General features: G+C 38.9%; 1 protein-coding gene across 3 annotated transcripts in view; it reads left to right on the top strand.

Annotated features, from left to right (window-relative positions):
* The window catches only part of Ptprg (protein tyrosine phosphatase receptor type G), a 670,876-nt gene that overhangs the window by 144,470 nt on the left and 509,062 nt on the right, over window positions 1-17,344 (top strand). For all 3 annotated transcript variants that reach the window (XM_048356066.1, XM_048356067.1, XM_048356068.1), the window contains exon 2: window positions 13,863-13,967. In XM_048356066.1, the coding sequence (XP_048212023.1) occupies window positions 13,863-13,967 (105 nt within the window). The remainder of the gene's footprint in view (window positions 1-13,862; window positions 13,968-17,344) is intronic.

Raw genomic sequence — 17,344 nt, forward strand, 5'->3', positions numbered from 1 at the left:
GTTAGGCTATCACCTTTGAAGAGAAAGCCTCAAATGTAATCTCACAAAGTATCGTAGTCTTCTTGACTGTTCTGTAACACAAGTTCCTGAAGAAAACTTAGATGTCATTCACAATTTTGATAACACGTAAACCCGCAGACTTCCCTTTCCTCTCATTTTTGGTTCTATTGTGTTGAATATCAAAGAATGGATTAATAAGAAAATAGATGGACCAACATGAAAGAAAAATCAGAGGCTTCGATTTGTTCTCACCATTTATGTAGTATTTTCTTATTGCTTCTGCAAAGACAGCATTTGAGGACAAATCTGTTTAACAGAGCTTTGTGAGTAGGATTTAAAGCAGTGCTTGTTTTCCACTATTGTTTCAGGAGCTCTGTGGCCCAAGATGCTGTAGTTTTGGCTCGTGCATGGTTTATTTTACATTGTTCTATTTGCACCGAAAACTCACAGGGACAGTTTGATTTATTCATTTAGGCCTGATATTGAAGTCCACAAAGATTGTGTGTGTGTATGTGTATTTTTTAATTAAGAGAAACTGCCTCTTCCCCCCCCCCAAGTTTGATTGACTGGATGGCAGAGTTATAAAATGATTTAAATTCAGGGTAGAAGCATCTCTTTGAAATTGATTGCAATCAGTTTTTTGTATACAAGTAGGTATTGTGGGAGGAAAAAAGGGAAATATTGAACCGAAACTTTCAATTTGGGATTTGAGCTTTCTAATGTTATGAAACTACTTTTCCATTTGAACTCTTGGTGTGTGTCTTGCAGACCAGTTGGTTGGAGCCAGAGCAGGCTGTAACAAACACAGAAGGAAGAAAGAAACAAAGCCTGCTTTTTAAATCACAGTACTTCCTTCCTTTGGAAAGGACTTACGGTTCAGTAGCTTTTTATTTTCTCCCCCCAAAATAAGAGGGAAAAATTTTCCTCTTATAATTATTTAATAAATTGCTTTTAGAGCTATTTAAAGAGACTTAGGGATAACTGCCTAAGCCATCTCCATGTGATCTGGTGCAAATTTTTATGTGGTTAGAATTTTTAATTAAATCATTTTACTTAAGATTGTAATGGCCCTTTTAAATTATTTTCTTTGAGACTTGCGTTGTGTTATTCCAAGTTAATAACTCCTCTTGAAGCAAAGCAAAATGCAAAGTTTCGCTTCTGAAGGTTTCTTGCTACACATGAAAGAGGACCTTTAATGGGAGCCTCCCATACTAGAAAGGAAGCAAATTTAACACCTAATGGGAATGAAGATAATAACGAAAATGAACTTGCAAAGCTGGAATGCAGGTGATTCACACCTGGTTAATCCTAGATGCTCACAAAGCTGAGATTTGAGGATTGAGGTTCAAAGCCAGCTGTGGCAAGAACATCAGACTCTTATATCAAATTAACCACCAAAAAGCTGGAAGTAGATGCATGGTGGTACAGCACAAGTTTTGAACCAAAAAGGCTAAGGGATAGTGCCCAGGCTCTGAGGTCAAGCTCTAGTACTAGCAAAAGAGAGAGAGGCAGTGGGGGCGGGGGGAGAAAAATGAACCTACAGCCTTAGGACATTCTGACTTGTAATATGAAAGATTTCCCCCCTGTTTAAATGTCAAAGTTGGGTTTGCATTGATTGAATCAAAGTCGCACAATGAAGGAGCCTATATATCACACCTGAGATGATTCTGTAGACTTGAGATGAGGAAGAGCAGTGGGTCCAGTCATTTATCTCCCTCTAACTCTATCCCTGCATATATTTGCATGATTATATAGACAGTCTCTAGCAGTTTCTAAAGACAGAAATCTATGTTATCATACAGAGATGAATGGCCTTAGATTTAATTCATTAATTAGTCTTTATCTAAGTTACCTTCCATTCCTGTTGCTCACATGTCATGGAAGTTATTTTTCGGGGCCTCTGCTTGGCAGTCTTTGTGAGGCATGTTTTAGTGTGTGCATGTGTAGATGATAAGAGATTATTTTTAAAGAAAAATCTTTCCCCAAAGCTCCACTGAAACAAGAATTTTCTCTGGCTGTCCAAATATATCACACAATTTCAATCTCTGTCTTGTAACAATCGGTAGAAAGGTATAATTTCTTTTCTTTCCTGCTTTTTTTGTTTTGCTTAGGGAAAATATAGTGACCATGGTTATTTTTTCTTTTTGCCCTGGTCTCCATTATCTTTGTAAATAGTTGTGCCAACATGACTCTCATTCAGTTGCCTGTTTTTTTTTTTTAAGTGAAATTGTATAATCAATTCATTTCTTGAGGTGTTTTATTCAAGATGAAAAAGAACAGAGGTGAAATTAGAGAAAAACCATAGCAAAGAAAGACTAAAAGGCAATTAATTGTACAGGGATTTGACCAGATGAAAGGAGACACTAGACCAGTATTTATTTCCTCTGTACAATTTGGCTCATGTGGAAGGCCTCAGTTTCCCTGCACAGAGATGCAAGTACAGGCCTAGTGTCTTGACCTGAGGGGGGGCCACTTGAGGAGCCTTTGCTCCAGCCCTTGCCAGCCTTCCTCCCCTGTGCCCTGCAGAGAAATCATTTAATATCACACCGTTACAAAAAAAAAAAAAGAAAGAAAAATTGCCCTGGGGCTGGGAATGTGACTTAGCAGTAGAGTGTTTGCCTGGCATGCATGAAGCCCTGGGTTCAATTCCTCAGCACCACATACACGAAAAAGTTCAAGGATAGAGTGCTAGCCTTGAGCAAAAAGAAGACAAGGAGAGTGCTCAGGCTCTGAGTCCCAAACCCCAGGACTGTAAAAAAAAAAACACCCCAAAAAGCGCTATAATTAGATTAGGTGAGTGGTTGTGCAACTACTTTTTAAAAAATATTTTAGTATTTTTATTTATTTTAGTATTTACTATTTTAGCATTTTTAGTACTAAAAATCATTTTATCTCAATAGAAATTTTGAAGGATATCACATGTCAGACACCATTGGTTTCTCCTTCAGAGATCCTTCCATGCTTTCCCAGTCTCCTTTATGGTCTTGTTCCCCTTCTGACCCAGCATTCCACCAAGCTTCAGCCAGGCGGCCCTCTTTCCCCAACTCTGTCCTCACTCCATGCCTGTGCCCTCAGCTGCAACACCTCTCTGGATCCTTCTGAACGGATTCCTTCCCTCCTTGTACCCTGTGTGGCACTATCATTTGTTTCACTTCAGTTTTCAGGCTTGTTCTCCCATGTACTCAAGGTAAGCTCCGAGAGAGCAGGAGGATATGAAATACCCACTCATTTGTCCAATGACAGTCAGTGACATATTCTTGAGTGATACTTGCCTTTGTCTTGTCTTCGGCTACTCCTTAGAAATTCTATTTGCCCATAATCATTTAGGAACTATTTACATAGATGGTATGTGTGGAGGTAGCAAAGAGACTTGGGGAACCAGAGTAATGAAACTTTAGGGACTATAAATAGCCACAGGCCATAGAGTCCCTGCTTAGGTTAGATTGAAGGAAGCTATCTCCAACCTGACCTTGGGCCTCTGGGGTTTGTTTACCAGAACTGACTTGAGAATCAGGTCTTCTACTACCACTGCCTTTCTCCACAGGCTGTCATTCATGTTTGGTGTGTACTCTGTATTTGATCCTCAGATAGGGGGCCTAAAGTTTGTATCTACCATTTTAGAGATTATCTAGGTGGTTTCTGGTTATTGAGGAAAATAATTGTTTTTGGTCTATGTTCTGTTATTATAGCTGATTATCTTAGAACCGATAATTTGTAAAGAATAGAAATTTGAAGATGGGTGTGGTGACACATATTTGAAATACCACCAGCACCTGAGAGGGGTCAGGAAAATCATGAGTTCAAGTCTATCTTTAGACTACAGAGCAAGGCCAATGTGGTTATACAATTAAGGTTTACCTAGCTTCCCATTTTGGAGGCTGAGAAGTGTACAAGCTTGTCCCTGGCATCTGCTGAGGACCTTCTAGGCTAAGGACCACATGGCAAGGTGGATCAAGCATTCCACAGAAAGCTGGCTACCACTACAAAACACCACGCCCTAGACAACCCACAGTTCTTTTATTTCATGAGTGGATTAATCTGTTCATAAGGGGACCCAACCCCAAATACCATTCAGATTTGAATTTGAGCATTCAGTTTCCAACATAGGAAATTTGGAATATATATTCTATCCATCCCCTAGCGAATTGCCCACTGTGGGCTGGCTCTTGGCAAGTGACTAGAGTTAGTGGATATAAGATTTTTCAAAGGGCTTCCCAAGCCACATTTGACCAGAGTTGGTTTCTTTTTTCTCCTATCCTTTGTCTTATTAAAATATAGCCATTTCAATATTCCACGCACAGTATGTATGTATTTATAACTTGAGCCATGTTATGAAGCTTATTTCTCATGAATAAAATTGTATTAGTTGGAATGTGAGTGAAGAGAATTCATTACTTCTTTGCTTGCTTGCCTTCCTTCCTTCCTTCCTTCCTCCCTCCCTCCCTCTGTCCTGGGCCTTGGACTCAGGGCCTGAGCACTGTCCCTATCTTCTTTTTGCTCAAGGCTAGCACTCTGCCACTTGAGCCACAGCGCCACTTCTGGCTGTTTTCTATAGATGTGGTGCTGGGGAATTGAACCCAGGACTTCATGTTTACGAGGCAAGCACTCTTGCCACTAGGCCATATTTCCAGCCCCTTTTTTTCTTTCTTTACCTTAAGTTATAACAATGTATGTAAGCTGAGCACCAGTGACTCACACCTGTAATCCTACCTACTCAGGAGGCTGAGATCTGAGGGTCATGGTTAGAAGCCAGTCTGGGCAAGACAGGCCAGGACAGGCCATGAGATTGTTATCTCCAATTAACCACCAGAAAAACTGGAAATGGTGCTGTGGCTCAAAGTGGTAGAGTGCTAGCCTTGAGTAAAAAAGCTTAGGGACAGTGCCTAGGCCCTGAGTTTAAGCCCCATGACTGACAAACTATCTAGATAATGCTTTATATTTATATAGTTGTACTTGAATTTTCTCAACATGGTAGAGAAATTACATTTTTCAGTTAGTGATGTTGGAAAAATGCCTTTCTTTTTTTATATTGGGATTGAATTTAGGGCCTGGTGTCAATCTATCTCTTGAGCCATAACCCTAGTCCTTTTGTTTTTATTTTGTTGTTGTTTTTCCAATAAGGTCCAGTACTAATTCCACCCTATCTCGATCTTCTCACTGGCTTTCTGTATCAGCTGGGATTATATGTATGTATTATTGTGCCCAGCACAATAGTTTCCAGCAGTGGTGGGAAGAGTAGCCTAGACAACATCCATCTTTTGAAATTGTTCCATTTTCAGTTTCCTTGAGGTTCATGTAGAAAGTTTTTCACTTGTGATGTTGCTTTACTTTTGAGTAAGTGGAGTAGCTAGCTGTTAACCTAGAAATGATTTATGTTGTCAACACTTAGTTCTGTGAAGAATAGTTGTAAAGGGCTAGGGTTATAGTTCAATGGTAAGAGTGCTTACCTCACAGGCATGAGGTCCAGGGTTTGATCCCCAGCACTAGGTAAAAGGGGACTAGAGAACAGATGAAATACAGTATCAGCTGTGCAGGCTCGAGAGTAATATCTGTCTCAGACCTATACATTTTCTGAATAATTATACCTGACTATAGTATTATTATAAGAATTATATGAGCCAGTATATTGATTCCCATTACAATAGTGCCTGCCTCATAGGTAGTGATTGACTTAGTAAATAACTTTTAATTGAGCCAGTGAAAATTCAGATGGCAAAGAGTAGACAATTTAAGAAATATAAATGGTATTTATATTTCTGGATATTTGTGACGAATAGCTGATTGCTGTATAAGATCTGGAGAAATGTAGGTGCTGGAGTTATTTTTGCCTTTATCTAATCTCTCTCTCTCTCTCTCTCTCTCTCTCTCTCTCTCTCTCTCACACACACACACACACACACACACACACACACACACACACAGTGGGTAAAATAAACCATCTGTGTGTATGGCACTTTCAGCAAGATGGCCAGCAGTGTGCATGCAGCCTCTTGACTGTGTCTGTCATATTTGTACCTCACTAAGTGTTATAGGAAATGCCACAACCATAAAATTGGAGAATACATTTGTGGCATTGAACATACCACAGTGCTACCCGTGAATAAGCTTTATGTTCCTGGAAATATAGATTGATTCTTTGCAAACCAAGCACTGTTAAAACAAACAAATCATTGTTTTACTTCTCTCTGATGTTTTTATAATGGATTTGAAGTTGAAACCCAACCTTTTTAAGAGAGAATGCCTTAAGAAAAAATGGATCACAGTATTTTCCAGTTTTTCTTTACAAATGTATCATGAACTTTATTATAGATCAGTTTTCTGCTGAGTGTTAGTGGCTTATACCTACTTAGGAGGCTGAGATTTGAGGATCACAGTTTGAAGCCAGCCAGAGCAGAAAAGTCCATGAGACTCTTATCTCCAATTAACTAGCAAAAAGCTGAAAGTAGAACTGTGACACAAGTGGTAGACCCTCAGCCTAGAGCAGAAAAAGCCAAGTGAAAGCATGAGACCCTGAGTTCTGCCCCAGTACCAGCACACACACAAACACACACACACCCACAAAGTTTTCTCTGTGTACTTTTTATTCTTGTTGGAAAATATATTTAAATTTCTTAACTAAACAGAATTAGCATGAGAGTAGTGGCTCTAACATTTTGTTTCTTTTAAGTTCTCATGTAAAAAAAATACATCTACCATTTAGGATTGGAATTATAAAATACTGAAAAAAGTTTAGGATTTTGCTTTTCTTCCTGACTTAACACATTTGTATGAGACAGTCTTTCTTTTTTTTGTCTCTTGTGTCTCTTTTGCTTCTTTGGATAAAACACTGCTATGTGAGCTCCTGTTTCCTTGATTTGCCTCTGAGCTCTAGTAATTTATTTTATTAAAAAAAATCATGGCTCTATATTAGGTCTCCTTATCACCATTAGATGATGAAAAATATTTTCTGGTAGTTAGGACAATAGACACATTTGAATATGATAAAATAGGTAATCTACTGTAATAAAATCTATTGTATTTGAGGTTAGCTCAATATCCCACACAAGTTAGAGGGCCCATCTGGAATTCTTCCTTAGTTGCAAAAAAAATAAAACACACTTTTTGATTGTACTTTTTTGGGACACCTACCAAGTACATTTTACTACAATTAATTGCAATTCAGGCACAAAAGAGATTGAGTGGTTGATCAGAATATTTAATTACCTTTAACTATCATTTGATACTTTTGTCCATTGTGGACACAAGAAAGATAAAGATATATTCATTTCAAACTATTGTGAGAGATTTAATGTTCTTCAATGCTCTTTAAAATTTAGAGAAAATTATGCTTGATTTCACCATCGTTGAGGGATCTTTAATTTGTTTGTTGTACGAGTAGTTATAATCGATATAAACAGCCTGCCTAACTGCTTGTCTGCCATTCTGAAAAAAAATCTGTATTCTGCACTAGAAAATGAGGGCCTATTGTTCCTTTTTATAGGTGGCTCATTTTTGGCAGGTATTCTGGTAGATGACCTAGGACTATAACTGAGCTCCATCCATCAATCCATCCATCCATTGCAATATTTATTTTGTCATGCTGGAGCCAGAATGTCTTTGTTCTGCTGTTTTCAATTTGGTATGGAAGATCTTTTCATTCTCCAGGCTCCACACTCTTTGGAATGACCTAGAATCAGGTCAGTAGTTACATGGAAATACCCTCATGCATGACCAAACTAGTTGGCTTTGGACACAGTCAATGCAACTGTATTGTAGAAGGAATCGTGAGTGTTAAACATTTACTTTGTCTTTACTACTATTTAGCCTTTGTCCTAGAGCTACTTTGTCTTGTGGGAGATCACAACACAGAAAAGGACATCACTGGCTCCCTTGGTGAGAGATGAGACTGTATTGTGGAGGAATGCAGTATTTCCTTGGAAGTTCCCTGATGTCTACCTGTCTTCCTTTCTTGCTGGATATCTAACACTTCCATCCCCATGGACAAGCACATATGTAAAGGGCCCACCTTTGTTAAGAAAAAGAAGACATTTCTAGGCAACAGTGGCTCATGGCTGTCATTTTAGCTACTCAGGAGACTGAGACCTGCCGGATCAATGTTTGAAGCTGATCTGGGCTCCAAAGCCCTTCTACAGTAAACCAGCAAAACTCCTTCCTGAAGGCATGGCTTAGGTGTTGGCTCGATCCACGAGCAAGCAAACTAACATAGTGCCAGGACCTCAGTTCAAACCCTGGTACAAGTAACTGTACTTTGATTTTAGTTTATTTATCTGAAAAATATTTTGTATCCACATAAAAGAACTTAGTTCTTTGTTTTTATTTTGTATGGCAGTACTAGAGTTTGAACTCAGGGACTTGTACTTGCCAGGCAGGTGCTCTGCCCCTTGAGACACATTCCCAGCCTTTGTAATCACGTATTCTTACCTCCCAGGTTCAGTGAACCTTATCTCCATCTCACAGTGAAATCTATGAAAATCCATCCAAGTTAAGAACGCTACTCAACATGGTGTTCAGAGGATCTAGGCTCATTGATGGAAAACTTTGTCTGCAAATTAATACAGAAGACTTAAACACAACTTCACATTATTTTCCCCCAAGTCAGAATTTCTGTGTAATGCTGATACTACTGATCACATAGAATCCTCCTGAAAGCATTTGGGTTACACATCTGCCTTTAGATTCCCAGAATAAAAATATATGTTTTCATAAACTATGTCCAGTAGCTCTGGGAAATTAAATCATGTACATAGGAAACAGTTTTGTAGACATCTTCAGTTGTAGGTATATTTTTATAGGATATTTTTATATCCTAGGATATTTTTATAGGAAAGAATTGGGCCTTTGGGTCTGGAAACAGTTTTATCTTTTTTGCTTCAGGCTGGAAATGAGGTAGGCTCCGTAGAAGTTCTGAGAGGAGAGAGAGTTTATGAAAACTCCCTGATGAAAATACCTGTCAGTCATTTAGCTGTCTGCCTAGCAACCAAGCTGACTTACGATTCCTCCTGCTGAGTGAGATGTAGGAATCATTGGCTAGTTAATACTATTGGTTTTGAAATCTCTACTTTCATCTAGTCAGAACTCAAATTCTCCTGTAGGATGGGGGTAGTTGGATTTCTTCTTTGTAAACCCATTTCATTATTATACAATCCAGACCCTTGAAGACTACTTAAAATTCAAATTCCTCATACCCAGGTTTGCCAGTCAGTTGGGAATATGTGTGTTTCTTAGTTAAAATGACATTAGAGTTGATTTCTTAGCCGAGGGGAATAGCGCTGTATACTACTGGGTTTCCTTTTGTCTTATATAACAGCCATTCCAATTGCTTTCAATATTGAATCGTGATTAAAAACCCTCCTAAGCTTTTAGATGACAAATAACTTCAGCCCCATAAACTGTAGTGCGCTTGGTGCTGTAGAACTTGCTAGAAAATCTGTTTGCAGAACACCATTTCATTACTGTTGTTAGTCACATGGTAACCATAGGCAAATTTACGCTTACTGTCAGTTTGGGAGAGTGAAACCGACTGTTTTCGTAAGCATACTCTATTTTTAATTGGGTAATTAAGTTGCTGACATAAGCAAGTATGCAATATCACATTAAGGTAAGGATCCGTAAAGGCATGCATTTGCATAATTTAATTTTCTGCATAGAAGATATTGAAAATCAATAGCATGATTCATAGCCCTACCATATCAGTGCCATGCCACTGTTGGTTGGCTGTTGCTGCTTAGGAGAGTACTGGGTATTAAAATTGATTGAATTTGGTTTGCTGACTCCGGAGCTTTATTTGGGAACCACACAGACTGCCAATAAAAATATTAAGTTGTTTAATATACTCTCTTATACTTCTTGGACTGCTATTCAAATGATGGTCTTTAAAAATTGTTTTTAAAGACAGCATTGATTGCAATATGTTTGAGGACTTCAACTTTTGTTTTCCTTTGATGTACACACTGCCATTAATGTGTGATTATGTTGTTAATTTGGGGGTGGGGCAAGAAATCACTTATTGCTTCCAGATACAAGAAGAGAAAAGGAAACTAAATTTAGCCACCTTTAATGAATAGTTTATCTGTCAAACAGAAAATCTGGTGCCAAGTGATAAAGTCCTTTGCTGCCATGTTTATTTCTGAGTTATTCCCCTGAAGAATTGCTTAGTGGGGCACCGGTAATTTTCCCTTCTTACTTTGAGTCTTAAGTATTTGCTGTTTCTGATAGGTAGGCATTGGCTTAAAAGACAGGCAGGGAGAGGAAAAAGGTAGTGTTCTTGCTGTGGTTTTTACACACAGATGCCTGCACAGAAGTAGCAGGTAGATGCCCTCTCATATCCCCAACCTGGCGAGGCATGGCCTTCCTGTAGCACACATTTCTTCATTCATTCCCTCCCTCCCTTTTTATGTGTAGCGGCTATGTGTTATTCTACTGTGGGGAGTGGGCTGGCATTGGTCCCAGATGTGTGCTCCCTATTTCCTCGCGACTGAGAGCCCCTCATGTGTGCCTTTGGAAGTGGGTTTTCTTGCACAGCCTGACCTTGTAAGTCCCATACTGTACCTCAGTTCTTTCAGTGAAGAAACACAAGGTGAATTTCCCTTTCTTTCCCACTCTGTCATTGTTAACTGGTTTGTACTTAACACTATCACAGTTTCTTTTTGGCCTACGAGATTTAGACAGTTTTAGACAGATAGTTCTACTGGGTCCAGATCTCTAGTCCCACGGTACCATGTAGTGTGTGGCCCTGGTATCATCTGCTTTTCTGGAGTATATATTCTATGCTTCTGAAATGTCAGAGGAGAGTATTTTGATACTTTTATTTTTTGAATTGGATGTCTGCATGGATTGACTCCTTTTCTATTTGGCAGTATTAGAGTTTGAACTCATGGCCTTGTGCTTATCTACTATTTAAGCCACATCTGTATCCTGTTTTTCTTTTTCTTTTTTTGTGCTTTATATATTGTGATAGGGTCTCATTTTTTTCTACTGTTTTTTGCATACCTACTATGTTTCCTGCATAGCTGGAAATAATATACTAGGCTCATTTGTTGAACTGAGAACTTTCTTTTTGTGTGAGCTGGTCTTGAATTGTGGTCCTCCTGATTTCCCATGTCCCCTTCAGCACCCTGATGATCTGGATCGTTCTGGGGAACCAGGGCGGGAACTGGTAGTAGGGATTGCAATTTTAGATTCTGCCTTTGCACAGAACATAGGAGTCAATATGCCTGAAGAAAATGTCCCTTTTCTCATTTTCTGTATGCTTGGCTCCTGAGCTTTCAGGGTAGACATCTGTTCTTGTTCAGTTCAGATTTGTTTGTTTGAAAGTCGAACCACATTCTTAGGCATTCTTCGGCAGGCTGCTCCTTTCTGCTCTGACAGTCCTTTACTGGTGTGGGCTTAGATCTGGAGGATGGTAGAAGTGAAGGGACTTAAGTATATCTCAGTAGGGAAGTTAGCTGGCTCTTTTCTCTTTTTCCAAAATATAGTTATCTGGACCCGGGAAGAGTCACATGTGTTCCTATAATCCCAGCTTGCTGGAAGGCTGAGGGAAGGCTTTGGGGTTAGCTTGAGCAAATAGGAATACTCTTAAGGATACCAACCAATTGACCAAACAAACAATTGAGTTGTAGAACTCCTCCATCCCCTTTCTTACTAATTTCTGGGTCCCCTCCCAAGTAGTTTAAGGGCATAGGTTTGTTTTGTGTTCCTATCAGTTCTGGGTTCAGAAACCTTAGTTCCAACAGTATCTGTGATAAGGACATGATCAGTTTCACAGGGATCTTTTGCTTAATATAGAGAATAGGAAAAATGTTAAAAGGTATTTGGCTTATGGACTTGCTACCTGGCAAGCAAAGCTAGGGCCCAGTTATTTGTGACTCCAGCAGCCATCCATAAACAGAGCGGGTCCTTGCAAATCCGACAAACAAATTTGATCAGTAGATGTTTATAGAGAGAAATGAAGAGGAGACACAGAAAACAGTTTAATTGGCCCCAGCTTAGTCAATCTACCACTCCATTCTTAGATCTTAGCCAAGTAATTGTTTACAACTTAATCAGTTAACTGGCTACTGTTTTACTGGCCAACCTTAGTTACTGCAGCTAAGCTCCAGTCTGTCTCACCTCTGCAGAGAAAAGGCGTTCTTTGTATGGTAAGTCCTATTGTCTGCCTAGCAGCTCCTTCTGAAGTTGGCTATTGTTTTTGGTTTTTGCTTCATTTTACAAAAATGAAAATGTTACCTTGATAAAAACAACAACAAAAGACTACTTGCGAATAATTAGTTTGAAGCAGAGTGTAGATATATTAAAAAGCTTACCGTATGCACAGAAAGTAAGTACGTCTAACCATTATTTAGTGTGTGTTAGTGGGAAGAAATAGATTGGCAGGCTAGGAGATGAGAAAGTTTATTTTTGATCTCTGGAAGGTTACAATGGTCAACTTCTAGTGCTCTGAATGGCTCATCTGTAAAATAATAGGTCGGGTTGGAAGATAGGAGCACAAACCTTCATTGTACTTAAAAATACAGAACATTGACTGAAAGTCTGACTTTGTCCTTCCAGACCAATAAAGGGAGAATAAGTGTTGTGTAGATGTGTGTTTGGAGTTCATTAGAGTCCCAGTTTCTCATCTCTGTGGAAGCTCTTGGTTCAAGCATTATTTATTGGTGTTATAGCTAGTCTTTGCAATTGAGGTGTCTGCACCAAAGTGTATTATAAGTTTCTTCATTTTCCTCTGTGCCTGTCCCTTTCTCACCAAAGCTAATGCTCTCAGGATGATATTATTATTATTCACTATTGTGTTTTCCCCTTCCCATCCTTATCTTAAATTGAAGAAGATACTGTTCCTCTCACCATTTTCTTTGCTTTTAAAAAGCACCCTTGATTTTGTTTGGGTGCATTTAAATATGAACATAGTCAGGTGGTGTGTTTTGTTTGAGGATAATTCCATTTCATTTTGATTCTGGGCACCTGTGATATTTGTCTTTGCAGACATCCTTGTGTTCAGGTGTGGGCTCACTACAAGAGAGATTTGCATCCCTGAAGGAGACAGGAGGGAAGGGCTTTGATGGAAATTGCTGGCAGATGAAAACAATTTATAATGGTGTACAATTTTTTTTGTTGTTATTTGAGCTCCCTAGATGGGATTCATTTTGAGTTTCCAGAAACTCATTATTTAGTTGTGTTATTTCTCTTGCCGTGGATCCTCAATAGCACAGGTGAGCTTGTGGCTTGTGGATCAAGGTGTGGGAGATGGCTACTTCCGGGAGGAGTCTCCCGGGCCTCACACAGTACTGTTTGGCTGGCTCTGGCTTTGATGTAGGGATCTTTGTGTTTTTCCCCCAGGTCGGCTACCTGCTTACCTGTGTGTCTGGGGACCAGTTAGCACCTCAGAGCCTGAATTCCTTCCCCTGCAAAATGAATGCAATGTCTTCTAGCTGTGGGATGGTCAAATCAGGCTGTCCTAGGCTTGTACCTAGGGCAGTGTCCTACTCTTTACCTAGTTGGAACCAGTGCAACATACTCCAGTTCTTCCAGGGATCTCACCCTGGGCACATGAAAATGTCTTCACTTCTTGAGGTCAATTTGCTTATTGTTGAGAGGAGCGTATCTATTGCCTGGTGGCATTTGGCAGATTAGATAAGGACTTATGTCAAGTATTTAATGCTTTATGCTTCTTGGCCTGGGGATCATTGTGGACTCTTGTGAATATTATCATCTCTGTGGAGTTTTCTGTAGTTAGATCCTCCTTCTGAGAAAAGGAGGTTCTATTTATTCATCCACAGGGTCTTTCAGGTCTGTCACCTATGATGTACACCTGTCACCGTGTGTTGTATGGCATGACGAGTTTGTCTCACTGTGGTCTCCTTCTCTTCCAGCATTGACTGAAGGCTATGTCGGGGCCCTACAGGAGGACAGACACGGCAGCTCAGTGCAGATCCGAAGGCGCAAGGCTTCGGGGGATCCATACTGGGCCTACTCTGGTGAGTTGAGCTGTCCTGATGGGAGCTAGGCCATTGTACTTAACTGGCAAGGTCAGGTTTCCCCATGTTCTCACTTGAACTCTGTGTCTGGAATCTTTAGTTTCGTTAAGTTTGAAATAGCCAAGCCTGTGTTTCTCCTTAGTTGTTAAGCACTCTTAATGCATCCTTCCATCTGTTTTCTCAACCTTATCCCCTGTCCCCCTTCAGCATTTATTCCTGAACTTTCCTTGGTAATGAGTTACTGTACCAAACTTGTAACTTTATGAAAGACACGGCTTGCCTTTTATTGGTTGTGATTTCAGGAAGTGGAGGATAACAGTGCTTATCTTAAATTGCTTCAGTGTCTGCTAAACATTACATATACATCAGCTACTGAAGGAAGTCTCATCTTCTAATATACAAAATGCAACTTTTATTTTAGGTCTTACTGGTTGAATGTGTTGTAGTTCTTTACTATAGACTGAAGCTTTTTTCCATGTTTATTTTTACTCTTAGCTTTTGAGAGAATGAAATGATAAAGCATTGTAATTATATTGAATATTATCCTGGAAATAATTCTCTTGTATTTAGAAGCCTGTCTAGATTCTGGGTTATTCTCACAATGAGAAACAAGATTTTGAAGCTCAAAAATATATAGGAAAAGGATTATAGCTAATTAAGGAGGAAGATGGACCACCTTAGAAATTTCTTTGGCACTGAATAATTCACATTTCTTGTATGAAAGAGCTTGGAGGCATAGAGAATTACTCTTCATAATAAATCTATGTATTATGCAATGTTGTTGATTATAGAGCTGGAAAATGTCCTTTTCATAGTCATGCTGTGGTTTTAAATCCTGAATTTTCACCTGAAAATCTTGTTAAATTTATGTCACTGTAAAATTTATAGGTCTGATCTTTAATTACACCTTATCTATTGGCTTTTTGCATCCTTTTGTCTATTGATAAATCTCCTGCTCCTACAGGGAGAAGAAACTATCAGTTTTGTTTTGCTGCTAACAGATAGGAATTGTGAAGTCTTCCATCAACCCAGTTCTTGGTGATTAGAATTATCTAATTAGAGCTCTTTTTGTCACCATTTTTTATAAATGAGGGAAATTGGGAGAGGAATGATTCTCTCTCTCTCTCTCTCTATATATATATATATATGTATATATATACACATGTATATATAAAACCCTTTTTGCTAAGGGTAAATTTATCATTTTGTACTGTGCTGCTCTGATATGAGGTAAAAAGTGGCCTGCTATTTACAGTTCATCAATGTAGAATAATAATCCTGTAAGTCAGGAAATTGGAAGTAATATCCCATCAGCATCTCTCTAATTGAAAATGACAGTGAAGGGATGAAAAGCCTGAAACTCCTCCCATTATGCAGTTAAAACAGGACTTAGGTGGTGCCATCTTTGGGATGGAGCCATTATTGATGTCCTTATCTCTGAGAGGGTTAACTGATCTCCATTTGTATTTGTGGAGTGTGTTTCAACTAAATTTGGGTTTTCCTTCTATCTGTAGAAGGCCTCATGATTCAAGTTTAGGGGTTGGCACCCTTCTTGTGGAAAGATCTAGATAGGAAATGCCTGATATTTCTCAGACCATATGGTTTCTGTCGTAGCCACTCAGCTCTGCCACCACAGCACAAAAGCATCCACAGATAATTCTCGCAGACAGGCTGTCTTCTCATAAAACTTTATGAACACCAGAATTTGAGTCATATAATTTTCATGTGTCAGGAAATAATCTTTTGATTTCCCCCCCCCCCTAAGCCATTTAAAAATACCCCCCCCCCCATTCTTCCTTTGCATGTTTTGCAGAAATAGGTTCCCAGTTCACAGACTATTATAGTTTGTTAACCTTTGTTTTGGTAGATTTCTTCTCCTCTGCAATTTATATAGGACAGTCATGTTCATTATTTTTCAGAGGGCTATGAGATGAGGTAGAAGAATCTGTAACATCATTTGTTGTTAGTGTTATGGAGAAAAGAATAAGACAGATACAGGCTGGTACAAGCCTGAAATATTCAGCACCAGAAGTTAAAGGCTGGGTGTAGACTCTTTTGCCTTCATATATATACACACTCAACAAGTGTTGAATTTTGCAGTAATAAAGAATTTGGATTTTCAAGTTAGGTAGGTGCTTGACCTGTGTATAGGCCTTTGTACATAAGTAGTTCTTCTGTGAAATCTACTCTGCCAGTGGTTCAGTTATTGTCCTCAGTCAATCAGCTATACTCTCAGTGTCCAGCCATTAGATAAAGAGCAGGAAGGTGTAAGATTTGGGATTTGTTTTGTTATATTAGGCCCAGTGCATTAAAATCATGGCAAAGTAGATGTGATATTATTTGTTACAACAATCTAACTTTGAGTATAAAGTTTTTTTCTTGCAAAGCAAGACAAGACTCTTTATTGAGAAAATGTTTACAAATTTAGTACAGATAAATAAGGCCATTGTTCAAAAATTGGTTCATATTTTCATCTCACATCTGCAATTTTCCAATGAAATGCCACCATTTGATGCTTTAGGAGTGGGTATAAGAGAGTATGAAATTTTGTAGTCATATTTGTAGATCCTGGTTCCAATAGTAGTTTAACTATTGTGGTTTTTGAAAGAACCCTTTATTGCCTGGAGTGTTGGTTTCTTTCCATCTGTGAAGTGGTGATAATATCCTTTCCTTAAAGAGTTTGGTGGGGATAAAGCAACATGATGCTTTTGAAAAGCTATTTAACATAGTCTCTGACATGAATCCAGTGCTATAATAACTGCTGTCTTTTACACTGGTAGTCATTTTACTGCTGATGATGTTGCTATTACTGAATTTTTTTTTTCGGGGGGGGGGGGGCTTGTCAGTTGATAGTGGGTGACTATTAAATAACACCAAGAGTTGAAGAAGAAAGAGTCACTTGGTCAAATTTACAAGGTTTGCCCATTCAGGATTGGGAATCAGGGTTGTTTACTCTCACGTTGAAAGGTGGGCAATGTACAAAGTATAGCCTATGTTTCTTTATAAAGTTTTATTAGCACACAATCACACTTGCTACTTTGCCTAATATATGTTGTGCCTTTGTGATGTAATTACAGAACAAACTGGTTTTGACCCATATTTTTTGACTGAAAGTGTTAGGGTATGATTTGTCTTTACAGAAAAAGTTTGCCAGTCCCTTTGATATAGCCCTCATTTTGAGTAGATCTTATCGTGAGATAATTGCAGAACTGTTTAGGGATGGAGAAGACAAGTTATTTTCTTTGCATTTCTCTTGAGCTGTAATACTCTCAGAAAGCCTTGTGGATAGCACTCACAGTGATGGTAGTGATTTTGTTTTCGAAAGGACTTGATGAGTGAGGTGTAGTATGTTTTGGGGTGTAGGTAAAGGAGATGAG

Source organism: Perognathus longimembris, chromosome 10, assembly GCF_023159225.1.
Source record: "Perognathus longimembris pacificus isolate PPM17 chromosome 10, ASM2315922v1, whole genome shotgun sequence".
In the NCBI taxonomy this organism is placed as follows: Eukaryota; Metazoa; Chordata; class Mammalia; order Rodentia; family Heteromyidae; genus Perognathus; species Perognathus longimembris.